The sequence below is a fragment of the Megalobrama amblycephala genome, linkage group LG17 (assembly GCF_018812025.1).
Source record: "Megalobrama amblycephala isolate DHTTF-2021 linkage group LG17, ASM1881202v1, whole genome shotgun sequence".
Classification (NCBI taxonomy): Eukaryota; Metazoa; Chordata; class Actinopteri; order Cypriniformes; family Xenocyprididae; genus Megalobrama; species Megalobrama amblycephala.
The window spans coordinates 3,658,998-3,681,032 of record NC_063060.1 but is presented as its reverse complement, the minus strand read 5'-3'; the positions used below and the strand labels follow the sequence as shown (position 1 = coordinate 3,681,032).

General features: G+C 37.9%; 1 protein-coding gene across 2 annotated transcripts in view; it reads right to left on the bottom strand.

The window, feature by feature from the left end:
- LOC125250424 (microtubule cross-linking factor 1) overlaps positions 1-22,035 on the bottom strand; it is a 69,298-nt gene that overhangs the window by 30,246 nt on the left and 17,017 nt on the right. For both annotated transcript variants that reach the window (XM_048162990.1, XM_048162991.1), the window contains exons 4-5: positions 5,269-5,328; positions 3,460-4,869 (exon numbers count right to left, since the gene is read on the bottom strand). In XM_048162990.1, coding sequence (XP_048018947.1) covers positions 3,460-4,869; positions 5,269-5,328 — 1,470 coding nt within the window. The remainder of the gene's footprint in view (positions 1-3,459; positions 4,870-5,268; positions 5,329-22,035) is intronic.

The window sequence follows — 22,035 nt, the reverse complement described above, 5'->3', positions numbered from 1 at the left end:
ACAGAGCCTCTGGAGGTTATTCCGAAAACAAAATAACGCAGTGTAAGCATTTCTTATCTGCCATTTCTCATATTTATGGCTGCATGCACCACATATGTTGCATCAGCATTAACTGTGCAAATAAAAAAAACTACTAGATTTGCTCAAGACCAGTACCCAGGTGATGGAAAAGCATGTTTAACTGACATTTGAACTGATGTTAGTATGCATCATGCCACATCAACAGGGTCCAAAATTGACAAGTGCCAATAAATAAAAAATACAAATAATATGAATTTAATTACGATATCCTTATTAAGAAGTGCAACATGATAACACATAATTGCATGTCCAAATGCTAAAACATAAACAGAAATGAAGTTTAAGGCCAGAAACAGACTTTAAGCAAGTATTAAGCAAGCAAAATCAACATGTGTTGCCACGCAATTTAAAACTGAATGCAAGTACATGCTCCGACTAAGCGCTCACTTGTGTTCATATAGTACATTATGCTGCAAATCACACAATGGCTTGTGCTATTTGTGACAAAAAAATCGTTTTTGTTTAGGATTTATAGGCTTTTGTGAGCACTTGGCCACGCACCTTTTCTAAATGACCCTTATATAGCTACCCAAAGGGTAAAATTCAACTTTTTTTGATAATTATTGACCTATAGAGTCCATAGGTTTGTACTACACTGGTTTGGTTCCGATTGGGCGAAAAGCCTATGCCTTGTCTGATTGCTACTCAAATTCATTGGTCGATGGTGGACACGTTTTTCGAGGTATGTCAACGTCCTTATAGACAATCATGGCACCACGGACAAAGACACTGCATGCCAATTTTCAAGTCAATCAGTCTAACAGGGAAGTAGTTATAGCCATTTTCATGTGTTTTTCCTGTTATAGCACCACCAAGTGGCCAGTTGCCAATATAATACACTTGAGCCTATGCCTAACAGTTCAGAAGTTATGAGCCATTCATACTTTTTACTAATGTAGCGCCCCGTCAGACTGATCCTTGGTGATGTTATAGACGGTATAAGTACTACCAGCCCTCAAAGTTTCAAGTCTCTACGACTTTTGGTTTGGTCTGCCGATCACTTTTAGTGCACTTATTTGCAAGCAAATATTTCTCAGTTCACCCGTTATTGGCACAGTAAATTTTGGACCCTGCAAATCAATGACAACCAATATAGTCATGTGAAGCCATGCGGGAAATACCCCCAAACACCCCCCCTGTCGGGCGCAAGACAAGGGGATTGTGGGTATGAGGAGAGGGCAGGTACAGATGCAGAAGTTCATGAGCAGCATCAAGGGTAGTTACTGCTGGGAAAGGAGAGGTAAGGGCATGAGCCGGGTGGCACTCTGGCATGTGTGGGTAAAGGAATGCATTGCATTGCATTGTGGGATATACTATTCCACGCAGGGTTACCTATTGTATTGTGCACATTTTGGCAACTTGAGTAGTCCATGCATGCAGAAAATTAATTTACATAAAAATAGCACAAGTAGTATAGTGTTAATGCTGGTGAACAAGTGTTGCTCTATGGTGTCTGGCAGACCTGTTCAGCTGCCTACATTTACGCTGAAGGTTATGTTGAGGTTATTAATCTCAAAGTGAATTTAAAAAGCACCCATTAAAAACATCTCACCAACTCTGTCTTCTTTTGTGCCTCCTGCTGTTTTACTGTCAGAGCAGGTCTATCAGAACATAACTCTGCTCACAAAACTCCCATTAATGTTTCACATAGATCTATTTCACACATAACTTAGAACAAATGATCAGAAGTATCACTGATATCAGGTAACTGGATAACCAGCTTTGCTAGTCACATACTCTGCCTACAGCTCCACATATCAAGCAAGTCTCACCATTTCCCCTTTCATCTCTGAACTGGGTGTTTTTGTCTCTGGTTTGATGAGTTTTTTCATGGGTAAGAGAACAGAGACAACTTATTAAGGGTTTTGCATGGATGCCTGTAGTCGTAGCTTGATGAAATCACACTTTAGCAAAATAGTACAAGTGTTACCAGTGAAGGAAATGTTTACTTCTACCATCTACATTCAAGTGATGCATCCAGAGCAAAGCTTGGCTTGTAGAGTTATAAAGCAATAGTTGACCCAAGAATTAAAATTCTGTCATCATTTACGCACCCTCATGTCATTCCAAAATTGTAGAATTTTCTTTCTTCTGAACAATACACAGATGATATTTTAGGCAATGTGACTTGCGAAACTTTCAAGCTCCAAGAAAGACATAACGGTAGTTGGACTATCACTTTACATGACTATAATGCCCCTTTTACAAGATGTAATATAAGTCTCTGGTGTCCCCAGAATGTGTCTGTGAAGTTTCAGCTCAAATTACACCACAAATCATTTATTATAGATTGGTAAATTTGCCTCTATTTTGGTGTGAGCAAAAACATGCCAGTTTTGTGTCCCTTTAAATGCAAATGAGCTGTTGCTCCCGGCCCCCTTTCCAGAAGAGGGCGGAGCTTTAACAGCTCAACAACAACAAAGCTGGAGAATCTCACGCAGCCAAAATGAGGATTGTCAGTAACGGTGTTCAGCCTTACATTGTTCAAACAGGAGTCGTTTGTGAATTAGTCCGGCGTAAAATGACGGCACTCTACTACAACAACTCTTCCTCTTTTCTATAGCAGCCCAACATGGCCTCACCCCCATTGTTGCATGTTCTCTGGGGCGAGGTTTATGTAAATTTTTGGGTTAGTGATATCACTAACCCGGGAAGAAGCTCGTTGTAGTCCCTACTAGCCATTTGTTGTAGCCCTTAAACAGCAAATTCTTTAAAAAAAAATATCTCCCTTTGCACTGAACTTTAAGCGTTGTAACTTTGCAGATGTTGTTTATGCTCAAACAGCAACATTACACACTAATTAAAATTAAAAAAGTGAAATCATAATCAACTTCCCATTTAAAACATTGTTCAACTTATGCATACACAGACTACATCAAATACAATGACACAAACCTCTTTTCATCTTCAGAGGAGTTAGAATATACCAGTCGCGATATGTGGATTAATTTGACGCTACCATTATGTCTTTTTTGGTGCTTGAAAGTTTTAGTTCCTATTGACTTTTTATAAAATGGATAGCTGAAACATTCTTAAAATATCATCTTATGTGTTTTGCAGAACAAGTAAATGATGACAGAATTTTCAGTGTTAGTTGAACTATACCATAACATTTCTTTTTGCCCTACATATATAATCGAGTTGACGAGTCATGCCAGCCAAAATTAGTCAAATAGCTTCCTTTGTCCATTCAGGACTTTCAGGACTGACGGTATATGGCACATGAAGATGCAGAATCAATATAAAGGTGTATGCATTCTCAAAAAGGGACTTTCATATGAAGAAGCAGCAAAGGAAAAGGGAAGTTGCCATGTCATGTGATCGCATGTGACAGCAAACACTGAATAAAGATGAAGGGTCGAGTTACACATATCCTACCTGGAAGTCCGTCACCAGATCCCTTCCCAGTGTGCCGATGGGCGAGTCCCTTGACATGGAGGTAACGGAGGAAAGGAAGCTGCTAGATTCAGTGAGGTTGGGCATGGGGGACAGGTCATCGACACGGTCCCGTAGACCCTCCCCTAGGTGGTCCACTTTGTCCATGAATTGCTGGAGTTCCATACGGAAAGCCCTCATGCGGGTGTTGATGGAATCCAGCACCTGAGAATCGGGTTTAGATTCAGCAGAGTCTCCATCGCCCCTGAACTCTGAACCCTCCACAAGAAGGTCCCCTCCCAGGACTACCAGACGACCTTCGCGGATCAGACTGTCCGTATCCGTAATGAGCCGCTCCACCGTTTTTCCAAGCCGCTCAGCTTCGCGTCTGACGTTGTTGAGTGTCTCTCTGTCTTCCCGTCTCCGCTGGGCCAACTCGGCCACTCCCAGCTCACCGGTATCTGAGGGTTTCTCGCCACTGGCGAATCCAGAGGTGCCCGTCTTCTCAAACAAGTCCTCAGAGTCACTCTCACCACCAACAGGACCCTCGCGTTTGGGGTGGAGCAGCAAAAGCCTGGCAGTCTCGTCCTCATCTGGTTCCCTTCGCCCAGCATCACTATCCACGTCGCTATCCCGTGGGCTACTGGTGCGCATTCCCAAGTGTGCTGCCAGGTCGCAGCGCTGCATATTCGAGATCAGCACCCGGTTCTCGTACTGCAGCTTCATCACCTTCCCACTTAGCTCATTGACCTGGAGTCTTGCGGCTTTCAGCTCCTCCTGGAGTGTGGCGCCACTCCCAGCTCCAGAAAAACCTCCGTTACCAGGTTTGAGCGCACCACCACTTCCACCCTCAGCTCCCTCTGACTCCCGGTCGGCTTGGCTGAGCCCGAATTTGAAGCGGTTGAGCTCAGACGTCAGTTGTTTGTTGTGGTCCTCAATCTCAGAAATGGAGCGACGCAGCAGCTCTGCCTCCTCTTCAACAAATTGCAAGTGCCGTCGCAATTCGCTTGCAGATTCCAGGGCATCGCCACCATACGGTGAGGTAGGGACACTTGAGAAGGGTTCGCGCCCAAAGCAGTCCCTCTCATATTGGCAGCGTAGGTCTTCGTTTTCCGCCCTAAGGCCACGGTTCTCCACCTCCAGCTCTACAATCTTCCTCCCCAGGATGTTGGCTTCCTCTTCCACCAGTTTGAGCCGTAACCGCAACTCGGCTTCCCGGGTGGTGTGGGGTCCTCCACCGGTCACCTCCGCCAGGGGCAAAGGGCTGTCCACATCGCCATATACTGATTTATACTTCTGCAATTCCTGTTCCACTTCATCCTTCTCACGGCCAAGTTTTGCCATCTTTTTACGCATAAGGGCCGATTCCTCCTTGGCAAACTGTAGCTGACAGCGCAGATCTGCACTGTCCTCCTGGAAAGTATGGAATATGTGAATTAGTAATTTAGTAATGAACTTAAACTTATTTTTTTTCAGTTAAACATTTCTATTTTTTAAAGTTTTTCCATGTAATATTATTTTTATTTCAATTCACAAAAACAAGTTTTAATAACTTTAGTTTAGTTTACAATTACAACATTGAAAATGATACTTTTTAGTATTGAATGAACTATATGGATCTCATGGTAGTGAAGCAATGAACAACAAATTGTGCTTTAATAAATATAATGCATACATAAAAAGGGGTAAAATATTTTCAATAAAAATGTTTCAGAGTTATAGGGCTGTTTTTTGTTTGTTTTATGTTTAGATTTGTGTTGTATTGAATTGTTCTTGTTAAGTGAATTGATCTCTGTGTTTGTTTGTACACACCTGAGTTATAGACTTCTTATCTTTGAAAGTTTCTCTACTGCCTCTCCTCCGCAGAGCAGTCTGAAAAACAACAAGAGCAAATTTAGACAATGTAAAGTGGACAAGGCAGACAATATTTACAAAATGTGCATCTTCATTTCAGTTACCAGTAGGGTTGGGTATCGTTTGAGTTTTTGCGATTCCAATTCCGATTCTACTTATCGATTCCAATTGGTATCGATTTCATTTAGATTCCAGTAAGGTAAAAACATTTATATAATATGTTTATTATGTGTCTTTTGCAGCTGATTTCCAGGAACAAAAAAAATTAGCGGCCGAAAGAACAATAACATTTTCCTATGGTTTTAACAAAAAGACCACAGCAAAAACAACTGGTCTAACTAATATGAAATTCAAACATTTTTAAAGACAAGTAAATAGTAATAGTATTGAATAAATAAACAAATTAGTAATAGCACAAATAAATACAGCTGAACAAAATTCAGGTGCAGAAATTGTAATCAAATGTAAAAGAACTGCATAGTTTTCTTTTTATAAATAAAATATAGATTAATAATAGATTATTAAAGTTACAAAAGTTATTCAGTGGAGATCAGTGAGTGATTTTCTTTTTTCTTTTGTTCTATGATTAGCGTTAATGACACAGACAGCAGCAGGTTTATTAGGCTGCTGTCACCTCATGTAGGATCCAATATACTGTTTCACATGCGTTTTCTTTCTCAACTGTTTACATTCAATTATAGACAAATCTGACTGTGTTTATGAGGATATTTTGAAATTCCGTGAGTGCCAAATTAAGTTCTCTGCACCTGAAAATGGTTTGAAATCACATTAAAATGCCTGCACACAAAGGAATTGATAAGCGGAATTGACATTTTAATTTTATTACAAGTATCTGATTCCTGAAATTAAGTATCCAAGTCCAGAATTGGAATCGATTTTCATTCCCCAACCCTAGTTACCAGGACTGGTATCCTTCATAAAAACCTTCACAGAAGCTTGGCATCCAATGCGCACTTGTTTCTCTGGCGCAAAAGGTTTATATATTTTCAGGTTGTGACATATGTGTATGGTGAAATCAAGCCAAATGGACAAGAATGCACCACATCAGTGTTGCCATAAGAGGCGCACACATTAGCACGAACGGTCTTGATCATCTCTCCTTCAGATCAACTACTGTCATGGCATTGCAACAGTTTGAAGAGAATCGTCTAAGCAAGTTAGTCAAATTTGTAGCTAGCTAACGGAAAAAAGAACACATCCAATTATGTTGCTATAATCATGGGCTGATTGCTCTAAATCAAAAGTTAAAGTAGGTAAACTTTGCCCTGCTTACTGCTGGTCTATCTTGAGTCATACTCTGAACTTAAATAGCTGCTGCTGATGGCTGCGTTAGCTTGAATCATTTATGGCCAGACAGATGGAAAGTGTGAGATGGGCACAGGAGACGAGGGAGTTTGAAACTTTTTCATCAACAGAGTGTGAGAGAACCTAGATACAACTCCAAAACATAGGAGGGGATGAGATGATGAGGTGATTTTTATGTGGGCTGGGCTGAGTCTGCAATATGGTTACAATTTATGGTTCACAATTTCCCCATTCACTTTCAGACATCCTCCAATGAAGTCAGTCATCTCAAACATCCACAACCAAAGGATGCCAAGTCAAGCATCACTATTACTATTGCTCATAAAGAGGGTTGGTGATTTGAACAAACTCCTCAGACTAACTATTGACCTTTAGAGTATAACTCATCCAGCAGCAGACATGAATGGTTCCTCAAATCATGTGTCTTGTTGAGGAGAGATGTGCTGTTATTTACATTTTACATTAATTAATTTGGTAGATGCTTTTATCTAAAGTGGATTTTATTGCTTTTATTGTTTTACACATTTGAATACCTTGAATGCAATGACCTTGCTCCCCTCTAGAATACTCTAGCAAATGCCCAACATGCTAAAACCACTTAGTAACCACATTGCAGTGCCTTGGAAACCACACAGAACACATTAGGCATTGTGGCAATGACTTTTGTAATCTCCAGAGAGACTGCAATGTGTTTAGCATAAGTAATGCACACACACAGATCATGTTACGCAAATGTATTAATGCATTAGTGCACAAAATACTCTCAGTCTAATTCTCTTCAACCCTCGCTAGCATGCAAACACAAACACAAGGCAACTATTCACAATTCAAATGTGGAACAAAAACATGATATTCTGATGTTCCTCTTTCAATGAAAATCCACTGTTTTATCATTTATTTGAGGAATCATTCATGTCTGGAGAACAACTTAACACACTGAACACCGTTACTGACAATCCTCATTTTGGCTGCGTGAGATTCTCCAGCTTTGTTGTTGTTGAGCTGTTAAAGCTCCGCCCTCTTCTGGAAAGGGGGCCGGGAACAGCAGCTCATTTGCATTTAAAGGGACACACACAAAAACGGCGTGTTTTTGCTCACACCCAAATAGGGGCAAATTTGACAAGCTATAATAAATGATCTGTGGGGGATTTTGAGCTGAAACTTCACAGACACATTCTGGGGACACCAGAGACTTGTTTCATCTTTTTAATACTTAGTGTTTGAAGTTTGATCAAATCACAAATACTAAGCACAAGCAAAAGTCATAGTGACGCTTATCTTAGCAAACAGCTCTGATTAAACATATAACAAAAAGGTCTCTTTTATAACAGATAAGCTAACATTTCTTCACTCATCCTCAGTTCTTTGTTTTTCTTATATTTGTACGATTATCTAATTGGAAAGGCATTACAACACGCCTGTACTCTGCAGCCTGTGTGCATGTGTTTTGTAAAGACTTATGTAATGTAACGGGAGTAGCTTAGTGACAATGCCTGATTAAAAAAAAAAAAAAAAAGCTGGCAAAGTACAGCATACGCTCTGAGATGCAATACGGTGCTAACTGACAAATAATATCTCAATTGTTTCTCCTTTAGTAATACAATTTTATGGAGAACAAATGAAGATTTTTACTGAAGTCTCCTGCATTTGTAATTAAGTCAATATGGACATTTCTCATCACATTTCCCCAAGATAAAAATACCTGAGCTGCTATTCACATTACTTTTATAGCAAATAATTAATGTGTGCTTATTATTATTCCTCCTGAGAAATTTAAGAAACAAAGATTGATAATTAAGTGTGTAATAAGTGTCCTCTTTATATACTAACGTTCAAAAGTTTGATTTTTTTTTTTTAAAGAAATCAAAACTTTTATTCAACAAGGATGCATTAAATTGATCAAAAAAAAAAAAAAAAAATCCTGAAAACAGGTTTCTTGAGCAGCAAATCATCATATTAGAATGATTTCTGAAGGATCATGTGACACTGAAGACTGGAGTAATGATGCTGAAAATTCAGCTTTGATCACAGGAATAAATTACATTTTAAAATATATTCAAATAGAAAAAAATATTTTAAATTATAATAATATTTTACATTATTACTGTTTGTATTTTTGATCCAAAAATGCCGCCTCGGTGAACATAAGAGACTTAAAAATATTTTAAAAATCAAACTGACTCCAAACTATTGAACGGTAGAGTATGTAAAGAGCAACCTCTGAGCAATACAAATATTGTATTTTCCTGTGAGAAGAAAAAATGTTCACAGGTACAAGGAGAGAAAATCAGAAAGAGGCAAGTTACATGGCAGATAGTGCTCACAACAGCGGTGCGTTCAGGGTTAGATAATCACAGTCTATCTACAGTCCACTAATCCTGCTGTCTGGCCTCGTCCCAAATCAGATCACCACCCGTCCTCCAATTCCAGCCCACCCGGCCTACATCCACAGACCGACAGCTACTGACGCCTCCTGCCTCAGTTTCCTGAAACCGTCACTACAACAGCTTATATATACATATGAATGATTTCGTATTCTACCCAAATAGACATGACTTAAAGGATTAGTTCACTTTGAAATGAAAATTAGCCCAACCTTTACTCACCCTCAAGCCATCCTAGGGGTATAGGACTTTCTTGTTTCTGACGAAGACAATCAGAGAATTATTAATAAATATCCTGATGTATCCAGGTTTTATAATGGCAGTGATAGGGTTCAATGAGTATGAGCTGAACAAAGTCAACATCCATCCATCATAAACGTGTACTTCACACAGTCCCAGGGTTTAATAAAGGCCTTCTGAAGCGAAGCAATGCGTTTGTGTAAAAAAATATCCATATTTAACAAGTTATGAAGTCAAATATCGAGCTTCCGCCAGACCACCTTCCGTATTCAACGTACACAGAAAGTGTAAACCTCTTGCAGTTCACAAAGCTTATGCTACGTCATGTAACCTGTTAAACTTATGGAAAAAGTGTAATTGACAAGAGGCCAGTTTACACTTTCTTCGTAACTTGTATACGAAAGGCGGTCTGGCGGAAGCTCGATATTTGACTTCATAACTTGGTTGTTACTTCATAAGTTGGTTGTATGGATATATGAAACGCATCATTTCGCTTCAGAAGGCCTTTATTAACACTCTGGAGCCATGTGGAGCACATATTTATGATGGATGGATGTGGATGGAAGCACTTTGTTCAGCTCATTGAACCCAATCACTGCCATTATAAAGCTCAGATGCATCAGGATATTTATTAATATTCAGTAACAGATCTGCATTTTTTTGTTTGCAAGATTTTGAATGAAAAATAGAACAGCGCTAACCACTGCATTGGAGTAAAATCGTTTTTTTGCTGAATATTCAATGCACTTATTGTTGATTATGGAAGCTTGTTTCCGCCACGGCATACAAAAAAGAAAATTGCGAATTATTATCTCACAATTCTGACATTTTTTCTCACAACTGTGACTTTTCATCTAGCAATTCTGGCATTTTTTTCTCAGAATTGCATGATATAAACCAGCAATTGCGAGAAATAAAGTCCGAATTGCAAGATATAAACTAGCAATTCTGACTGTTTTTCTTGTGATTGAAATTTAAATCTCGCAATTCTGACATCTTTTCTCAGAATTTTGAGATATAAACTCGTAATTGCGAGTTATAAAGTATAATTCTGAAGAAAAAAATACTGACTTTTTTCTCAGAATTGAGTTTATTGAGTTCGCAATTCTGACTTTATGACATGCAACTTTATATCACGTAATACTGACTTTATAACTTGCAACTGCGAGTTTATATCTCACAATTCTGACTTTATAACTCGCAATTGTGACTTTATATCACATCATTCTGAGAAAAAAGTCAGAATTGCAAGATATAAGCTCACAATTGTGAGAAAAAATTGTGAGATAAGTCGCAATTACCTTTTTCCATAGTTGATGGATGATTCATCATCAATTCTATTTGTCTTTTTAATGGTATCAATTTAATTAAATGCATTTGTATAGCACTTTTCACAAACAATACTCCAAAGTAGCTTTACAAAGAATATTTGAACCTATAGTCACACCCACACCCACACAAATGCTGAAAAGTGTTTTCCCTTCCATTTAAAATGTTTGATCATTCCTATGATGGTGAATAGAGGCTAGAATGTGTTTTTGAAGGACTTTAGTTGTGTTAAAACATTTCAGAATGATGAAATGACACACAACACACTCACTCACATTCATCTATTCATCTGTCTCTAGATAGAGGTTATTCTCTCTCCCTAAAATGGTCTGTAATCTCAGATCAGAATGTGTCAATTGGTTTAGAAAGGCTAAAGTTGCAACTACAGGTCCAGGATCAGTGTTCTGAAAACTCGGGGTGAGGTTCGTCTCCATCTGCCGCCTCCAGCAGGAGGTCTTTGTGGAGGAAGCAGAACACATTCAGCCATTCTATATTCGACACTAGAAAAACACTTCAAAACACCAATTAATGAATCTGCACAAAGGACGAATTTGCCACTCAAAGCAGCAGGATGAGTTTTCTTTTTTCTTTTTTATTAATATGCATTTCCCCATTAATACATATGCACTCACCGGCTGCTTTATTAGATACACCTTATATAGCATATGCACAAATCTCTCTATATACAGCCTGCAGAAATACAGGACGGACTGAACTGAGCCTAATCAAGGTTGACTGATATCTAATATCTAGTGCTGATCAGAGCGACTGACTCTGCAGTCCGGCACTGTGACTGAGCGGAGATACAACTGAGGTCGACCCAAAGTCACAAACACACATCCCTGGAGAAACACGGGACATCTGCTGCCTGACAAATGACACAACACAACTGTACACAAGCCCTTACCATCTCTGAATCTGAAACCTGTTTTTTACTGCACTCCACTAACAAAAAATACAAAAAATACAACCGATAACTGATATTTCTTAATGCTGCTCTCCATTACGCACCGCTCTGTTTGTTGTTAGGATGAAAGACGGTTTAAAAGTTACATTTTTAGGCTGGTCTGCCTCAGCGTCGTCAATGTCAAAATGATGGCCAATCAAATAAAAGAAGGCGGGGCTTAATTTCACAGAAAGTGTGAATTCCAACGCGACTCTTTTAGTTTTTACAGTGAAATTCATGCATGGTAAGATATAAGTAGCTAAACTTTTAATATTTGACAACTGTTTTACAATAGATACGTTAAACGACCCACAGCAACATACAGTGATGCAAACTACTCAACTTTTTTAATGTAATTTTGCCATTTTGAATTGAAAATAGGCTATCATTTAAATTATGTCATTCATAACTGAATGTGACGAGACAAAAAACATGTTTTTTTACATTTTATTAGACATGCATATTAGACATGCAAACAAGAGTGAATGTGTGCATATTTTTAAATATATTACTTGCAAAGAGTTTAAATTGATTACTTCACAACTATATAGGCTATAATTAGACCTAGAACTTCTTTTACAGTTCTTATTTCTTCTTTATTCCATTAAATAAATTTTAATCCTTTAATTATTTAATTTTAAGGGTCAAAACATGGTTACAGCAAGTCCGTAACCATGTTCAAGACATGCTGTGAGGATCAGATTAAAATACCATGGATGGCAACAGAGCACAGGAAAATGTTGATTATAAACATACATATTTCTCTGAAAAGAATCACTAAAAGTTCTAATTAAAAGGCAATATTTTAGTCAATATTTGTGTTTCCATTAGCAATAGGTTTTGGATCAGAGCTTCGGTGTGGTTAATAACCACACCTCTGTAGCCTAAAACCTCTCTTTACTAACTGTCCTTGTGGTTAGTTGAACATTAGCTACTACAGAGATGTTTCCGGGTTCCTATTTCATGATAAAGCTGTTAGTTCTGCGTCAGTGAACATTAATGAATGCTTTGGTCTCTAATGGAGGGTCAATATTTACCATCCTGCCTAACAGTTCATGTAACCTTGGGATCTAAAGATGGCAAGCATGTGCAAACACATTTTTTAATAATGCTACAAGGTCACTCTCGGTGCTGTTCGATGTCTCGCTCTCTGTTAAAGGCTTGTGAAGGACTAGAAAAGCAAAAATACGATGGAACGTCTCTCAAGGGCTTTGTCGCAAAGACAGATGGAGACGTTTGTTTACAGCTACTGTCTGCGTTCCCATGACAGCGGCCTGATTAACCGCTGTCTCCTGGACGAATCAGAAATGAACAACAGGACAACGACATTTACAGCAACACAGAGAACCTGGTCAACATGAAACAGCATTCACAATCTGTAATCTGACATATTTCAGAGAAACTGGGAGTTCAAGAATGGAAAAGCATGCTTCCAGGTGAAATATATTTTGTTATCAAAATTAAAACTAGTTTATGTACAAGCTCTCTGAACTTTATTTGTAATATTGTGACTGAGACAATAGCTCTATTCTTAAAGGTTTAGTTCACTTTACAATTTAAATTTCCTGATAATTTCCTCACCCCCATGTCATCCAAGATGTTTATGCCTTTCTTTCTTCAGTCGAAAAGAAATTATGTTTTTGAGGAAAACATTCCGGCTCAACGGGTTGAAGGTCCAAATGTCAGTTTCAGTGCAGCTTCAAAGAGCTCTACATGATCCCAGACGAGGAATAAGAGTCTTATCTAGCAAAACAATCACTCACTTTCTAAAAAAAAATAAACTTTTTAACCACAAATGCTCGTCTTGCACTGCTCTGCGCCACGCCTTTTGAAATCACGGTCACGCGTGACGTAGGCGGAAGTACAGAGCAACTGTTTACAAAGCGAATGTGCAAACACTAAGTCAAACGGCCTTTACAAAAATAGGAAAAACAATGATGTCGGACAATTTTGAGGTTGGAGGAGAAAATGAGATAGTGTTTGTCACCCTACCACGGTATGACCTTTCCTACGTGATTCCGTAATGCGTGGCGCATCGCAAAGCAGTGCAAGATGAGCATTTGTGCTTAAAATGTATTTACTATTATTATTTTGTTTAGAAAATGGCAGATCGTTTTGCTAGATAAGACCCTTATTCCTCATCTGGGATCATGTAGAGCTCTTTGAAACTGACATTTCAAGCCGTTGAACCCCATTGAAGTCCACTATATGGAGAAAAATCCTGGAATGTTTTCATCAAAAACCTTAATTTCTTTTCGGCTGAAGAAAGAAAGCCATAAACATCTTGGATGACATGGGGGTGAGTAAATTATAAGGAAATTTGAATTCTGAAGTGAACTAATCCTTTAAAACTCAACCCCACAAACAAAAGCAGTCTCAGATCAGAGTGTGTGTTTCTGTCCTATAAACACCTCCATCCATCAGAACAGCACTGGGCCAGAGAGGTGTTGTGAAAGTGTGTTTACTTACACTGACACTGCAGTGATTCTCCCACAAAACACTAATGAAACAGTCACGCTCTGTTATTCTCGCTCGCTCTGACTGAACTCGATGAGTCAGAACAGCATGATGGAAAAGAAATTTTTCTGACAGCTGATAATAAAAACTTTCAATTTATGCTATGTGTCGTGCTCACGACGAGTGCATTTTTAAAGAGAACAGCACAAACAAATTTCTTTCTATGGGAGTTTTGCTGTGAGCATTTACTCATGTCACACGGAGCCTCTAGCTGTGGTAGTATAATGGATGCGTTTGGTGATATGGGTGATGTGTGGGAACAGTTAAACTTGACTAATGTGAAGCCAGAGGGATAAAGATATGCTAAACCCTTTAATTTGACTGTTAGGATATTCAAAGCTCAAGAGTGATTTACACTTTCAAAGGCAATGCAATGTAAAAAAAACCATGACAGCATCACAGTTTACATTCTATCTATCATGAAGCATATCAGTTTCCATCTATCATAAAGCATATCATACATGTTTCCATAATTCATGGAAACATGCATGCTAAAGGATGCATAGATGGTGTTTCTGGTTGATTTTTAACTCTAGATGCTAATGCTAAAAAGCAAGCACAAAATATAATCTACCCAATAAACACTTTCAATATTATTAAACACCCCTTCGCAGTTTATTTCCACTTTTTGAACACTGTTGCAAGCCCGACAAAAGACAGACTCAAACCCGTGAGGTCTGCAAGCGTCACACCCTACTGCTGCGCCACTGAAGACATTGAATTCTGTGCTTCCTTTTTAAAACTTGAGGTGTCCAACCAGATATTGGTGGGCGGAGCTAGTGTGTTTGCCAACAAGGGACACTATTTGCAATTAGTGTAAACAGACACTTCGTTACTATATTGGTCACCCTTTATGTCTCTCTGTGGGTTTTGTAAATATTTAACCAATGAAAAATATTAAAAAGAGCTTGTGACTAAACCTTGTAACTCCATTGGATCCTTAGACTGTCAGTCAAACCTCATAACTCCACATGCCTCTATCGTGAATGAAGTGCCGCACACACTTCGTCTCTGCTTGTTTGCAATGCCGTGGTAAATAAAGTACTGGTTAACTACAGCATTTTCTTTACTCAAGAAACACTGTATATGGGTCAAGGTTTTTAAAAGTGTAAAAAACCCCAATGTACATATAATTAATTTTGAAGTTTTGTTAAGTGTTAACAATGAGATTATGTGGTTTTTATAATCAATTAACACTGCTTTTGTAATTTTTTACAAGAGGGACAAAATTTGTCACCAAAAAGTCATTCGATTTAACCAAAATTTCGGTTTTACCAAATGACACTTTTGGTTATACCGAATAACGATATTTTCAAAAAATGCCAACAGGCTGATATCTAGTGAGCTAGAAAAAGGGCCATCAAACATTTTATATTTAGCACAAGTTTTTAAAATATTACAACATTTTCCATGTTTTATAGCGGTTGTACCAAATGACCTGATGTTTCGGGACATGCGTATGAGCAAGTGAAAACATGAATTTTTCAAATAGTTAAGAGAGAGTTAGTTACTTTGCTTCACAGCCATGTGGTCCTTTGCAGGTGTCTGAATGTTGTCACATCCTGTCACATGATACTGACCACATGACTTGAACCAAAACGGTCCCTTTATATTGGTTACTCCGAATGACATCAATGAAATTAATTTTTCCGGACATTCTTTCTCATAACAAAGCAACGACTTCTACACATAATTTTAATACCATTTTGCACTATGTTGATATATGATGTTATAAAATCATGCTAGAATAAAAAATATAGACATTTATTACATTTTGAGATATCTTAATCACAAATGAAATGGCTGTATTGACCTTTGGACGGTTAAACGAATGACCTTCTGATGCTTCAAAATCTTTAAAATACCTTTATGTGTAGCAAAATATAATTAAAACTTTAGGATTCAATAAAAGAGATATTGTTGTACTACCTTACATACTTTGGATGACATATTTTGGTGTTTTATTATTATTAAGGCCTTTGGACAAAAAAATTTACCCATATATACAGGCTAAAGTTTTATGTATTTGAGGAGAGGAGAAGAGTGTCTTAGTCTAGCATTTGTCATAAGCCAATACTGTCTTAAATAGCCAGTGTGTAGCACTTTGTCTTTAATAACATGAGATTTTGGCTAAAAGACCCACATAGCTGCAGTAAACTTTATAACCTGTAGATTTTGGCCAATTGACAGAAAAACAGACTGAGCGCCCACATACAGTAGCTATAGTAAACTTTATAAACTGTAAGTTGATGAAAACGTAATATGATGCACTTACTGCCTCAGATGCGGCCGTTCTAATGACAGAAAAAACATGTATGCCTGACATTCGCTGGTCAAAAACCTTGCAACTCCATTTGAGCTTGATTTTTGGTAAAATGTTAAAGGTGCCGTAGAACGTGTTTTCAAAAGATGTAATATAAGTCTAAGGTGTCCCCTGAATGTGTCTGTGAAGTTTCAGCTCAAAATACCCCTTAGATTTTTTTTTATTCATTTTTTTGACTGCCTATTTTGGGGCATCATTAAATATGCACCGATTCAGGCTGCGGCCCCTTTAAATTCTCGTGCTCCCCGCCCCCGAGCTCGCGACTGCCTTAAACAGCATAAACAAAGTTCACACAGCTAATATAACCCTCAAAATGGATCTTTACAAAGTGTTCGTCATGCAACATGTCTAATCGTTTACATTTGTTTACATTTGATTCTGAATGAGTTTGATAGTGCTCCGTGGCTAAAGCTAACATTACACACTGTTGGAGAGATTTATAAAGAATGAAGTTGTGTTTATGAATTATACAGACTGCAAGTGATGAAAATAACGACAGTCTTGTCTCCGTGAATACAGTAAGAAACGATGGTAACTTTAACCACATTTAACAGTACATTAGCAACATGCTAACGAAACATTTAAAAAGACAATTTACAAATATCACTAAAAATATCATGTAATCATGGATCATGTCAGTTATTATTGCTCCATCTGCGATTTTTTGCTATTGTTCTTGCTTGCTTACCTAATCTGATGATTCAGCTGTGCACAGATCCAGACGTTAATACTGGCTGCCCTTGTGTAATGCCTTGAACATGGGCTGGCATATGCAAATATTGGGGGCGTACATATTAATGATCCCGACTGTTATGTTGAGATTCGCCTGTTCTTCGGAGGTCTTTTAAACAAATGAGATTTACATAAGAAGGAGGAAGCAATGGTGTTTGAGACTCACTGTATGTCATTTCCATGTACTGAACTCTTGTTATTCAACTATGCCAAGGTAAATTCAATTTTTAATTCTAGGGCACCTTTAACAATATAATGACACATGCAAGTGTCTCGACCATATATAAAGCCACAGTATCATCTTTGACAACACAGTGTTTAATTATTTAAAAATACAGTGTTTTTTTTCCATTTCCTGAAAAGTAGCGTTTTTGAAGATACAAGGTTTCGACAATGATGGTATGCATGTTTAATTTAAATTAATTCTCACTAACTGGTCTGATTCCATTAGCATTATGTGTATGATGATAAGACGTGTCCACTGTTGTCAGGACACCCGGAGAATCCTCTAAGCCACTAATCTCCGTCTGGGATTCTGTCGGGAAAAGTCAAAGGACTCTGTGTGTATTACCATCCCCACACGGGGTGCGCACACACTCCCAGAGGATTTCTAGACACATACGCAGGCCTTCTCCATCACTACAGTGAGCGGGAAACACAATGGGAGCTCTTTTAAGCTCTCTCATTTGGCTAAAGGGATGCAGTGGTCTCCGGAGAGTTGAGAATTTGATTGTGTGTTTGTGTGTGTGTGTGTGAGTGGGGATTTGTATGCGTCCAGCTGGTTAATGAGAGGCCTGTCTTTGCACTCAAAGACAATTCCTCTCGTCTAGCTAGGTCAGTGGGTTCCCTATTGTGAGCCGTTAATAGGGGGGCGGAGCATGCAGTCAAAGCTGTCTGTGTGGCTGCTGACACTGGGCAGCTGGTGAGATTACTTCTGTGCCTCCTCAGCTAATGTCTTAACAAAGGCCCGCTTCTGGAAATCTGTTTAGCTGTTTGAATGATTTTTTTTTTTTTTTTCACACGATGAATTTAATACACTTATTTAATAAAGTATGCATGCTCGTCCTTTCAAGACTACCATCTTTTTTCTCTCTTTATGTTTTCTACAGTAAACACATGAACTGTTTATACATGCAAAACATGATGCTAGCAACTAACCAGAGCATATACAGTAATATATATAAATTTGCATATATACAGTGGCATGAAAAAGTATGTGAAGCCCTTGCAGAATCTGTGAAAATGAGAATTATTTTAATAAAATAAGAGGGATAATAAAAAATGCATGTTATTTTTTGTTTAGTACTGTCCTGAGTAAGATATTTTACATAAAAGATGTTTGCATTTAGTTCACAAGACAAAACAATAGCTGAATTTATTAAAATAACCCCATTCATAAGTATGTGAACCATTGATTCTCAATACTGTGTGTGGTCACCTGATGATCCACGACTGTTTTTTTGTTTTGTGATGGTTGTTCATGAGTCTCTTTGTTTGTCCTGAGCAGTTAAACTGAGCTCTGTTCTTCAGAAAATTCCTCCAGCTCCTGCAGATTCTTCAATTTTCAAGCATTTTTGCATATTTGAACCCTTTCCAGCAGTGACTGAATGATTTAGAGATCTGTGTTTTCACACTGAGGACAACTGAGGGACTCAAACTCAACTATTCAAAAAGGTTCAAACATTCACTGATGCTCCAGAAGGAAACACGATGCATTAAGAGTCGGGGGGTGAAAACTTTTGAACAGGATGAAGATGTCACAATTTTTCTTATTTTGTTTAAATATCATTGTTTTTCATTTAGTACTGCCCTTCGGAACCAACAGAAGATACTTGCATGTTTCCCAGCAGAAAAATTAAGTACAATTTACCTTGATATTTGAATTCAAAAGTTTTCACCCCTCGGCTCTTAATGCATCGTGTTTCCTTCTGGAGCATCAGTGAATATTTGAACCTTTTTTAATAGTTGAGTTTGAGTCCCTCAATTGTCCTTAGTGTGAAAAGATGAATCTCAAAATCATTCAGTCACTGCTGGAAAGGGTTCAAATATGCAAAAATGCATGAAAACTGAAGAATCTGCAGGAGCTGGAGGGTTTTTCTGAAGAACAGAGCTCAGTTTAACTGCTCAGGACAAACAAGAGACTCATGAACAACCATCACAAAACAAAAACAGTCGTGGATCATCAGGTAACCACACACAGTATTGAGAATCAATGGTTCACATACTTATGAATGGGCTTATTTTAATAAATTCAGCTATTGTTTTGTCTTGTGAACTAAATGCAAACATCTTTTATGTAAAATATCTTACTCAGGACAGTACTAAACAAAAAATAACATGCATTTTTTATTATCCCTCTTATTTTATTAAAATAATTCTCATTTTCACAGATTCTGCAAGGGATTCACATACTTTTTCATGCCACTGTACAATTATGCATACTTTATTAAATAAGTGTATTAAGTTCAATTTTATATAAATATATATTGCATTTTGTGCTTGTTCAGATCACCAAGTGTGAGCAATAGGACAGTACTTAACACAACCTGCATTCCCTTAACCCCAATGTATTTAATAACCTTGTCAAGATTAAGGACCGGTTCAGGTTGACTAAATCTCAGTGGTCCAGGTGGACACCATCCTGTTCATTACACCTACTCGTCTATTAGGCCAGATGGCAGCCCTCTAACCAGCCCATAGTGTGACAATGCAAAGCTTAACTGGACATCTCAAGGGAAAAAGATCTGTTGTCGTTTTCCCTTCATCTTATTTTTGTGGCAGGGAGCAGGTGCCTGTAATCAGCTGAGAGCAAACACTGATTCAATACCAGAGAGTTCTGGCTCGAAAATCTGACAGGATGAGCTACATTGAAAGCCGCTGTAAAATAGATGATATGTGCTAATATAACAGTGACTGCATATCAGTTCAAATATGATATAAACCTCTTTATTATTATATTTTGGTCATAAAATTAAGCTTATGAAATATAATATGCATCAGAAGATCTTTTGTGTGTGTGTGTCTATATATATATATCACGCACACATATACAACATAAAAATGTATATACTTTTTAACCACAAATGCTTGTCTTGCACTGCTCTGCGATGCGCCACACATTACGTAATCACGTTGGAAAGGCGGAAGTACCGCAGTAGGGCGAAAAACTCCATCTCATTTTCTCCTCCAACTTCAAAATCATCCGACATCTTTTGTTTTACCTTTTTTTTGTAAAGGACTTAGTCTTTGAACATTCGCTTTGTAAACACATGATCGGTTCTTCCGCCTACGGTGACCTTTTCAACGTGATTACGTAATGCGTGGCACATCACAAAGCAGTGCAAGATGAGCATTTGTGGTTAAAAAGTATATAATTTTTTTTTTTTTTTTTTTCAGAAAATGACTGATCATTTTGCTAGATAAGACCCTTATTCCTCATCTGGGAAGCCCACTATATGGAGAAAAATCCTGGAATGTTTACCTCAAAAACCTTAATTTCTTTTCGACTGAAGAAAGACAGACATAAACATCTTGGATGACATGGGGGTGAGGAAATTATCAGGAAATTTGAATTCTGAAGTGAACTAATCCTTTAACAGACCTAAGTGCATTTTCAACATGTTTTATGCCAAGTATAGCATGTCTACTGCATAAATAAACTAAATGCTACTTCCAGTGCTTTTAAGCAAACTGATCTCTTAAATGAGAACACATGGTTTCAGATGCACACAGACTATCTGGACCTGTAGAACATCAGTCTGTGTGTCACTGTAAACTGAGACCAGGCTAAAACCAACCACTAAAATCTCAAACAATTGTGTGCTTCTCGCTCTCATTCTCACTGTGATGTTCTTTTTCCCAAGACTGAGTCAGACTGTTTCTCTCAGTGCCAGATACTATGAAGTAGTTTTGTCCACTCAGGGGAGGAAGGGCAGGGCCTTGTAATAATGTTTACAGCATTACGTCGTCTCTGCACTGCTTTTCCCACTGACTTTAATCTCACTAGTTTCAAACTGCTTCACTCACAGAGAGAACACAATAAACGAAGAAAACTATGCAAGAAAGAAATAAAGAAAGGCTACTAATTGTAAGATTTTCCCCCGACACATTCATAATCATTACTTTTTCCAGTGCGCTGCAGCAAACTTTAAGTGTTTATAATGAAGAAGAAAAAAAAAAAAAAAAAAAAAAAAAAAAAAAATATATATATATATATATATATATATATATATATATATTTAAAACTGTTGTGTTAAGAATTTAGATTTAAATAAAATGCAATCCTTTTAACCCAATGAAAAAAGCAAAGTCACTAGCTGAATTACATGCAAAATACTTGTCACGTGTCAACAATGTAGCATATACTATTTCACAAGCTTTTTAAAAAATAGTAGGCAGTATACAGTATATAGTGTGCAGTATGCAGTACTCTAGAATTGCATTCCAAACACAGTCAGAGAAAGAGATGAAGAGTGCTGAGAGTCAGTCACACACACCGTATCTCTCGCCAAAGAACCGTCACACACTCTCAATATAACCTCTGTGCCGGAAAACGAGTGCACACATCGCTTTATTTTTAGAAAGTGCTAAAGCTAGGCGCTAACATCAGAACAGAACCTGCGACGTTTCTTTGAATTACAGACAGAATTTAATTAACGGCCCACAGCAATGCTTTGATACGCAGCACAGTGCTTTGAAGATTAGCTGCGTTGTGTATTTTTGTTTTTTACCCTCTTCACACTCAGAGCCAAAGCCATTTTGCCAAACTGGGACACACGTTTATCGATGGTGAATGACATTAGTGTGAACTTTCATAACAATAAATATGAGAATTTGACTTTGAGAATTTGAAATTAACTCTGGTCCTTCGTTCCAATTGGGGATGCATGTTTTCTTTACAGATCATTTACAAAGTACATGGTTTTTGG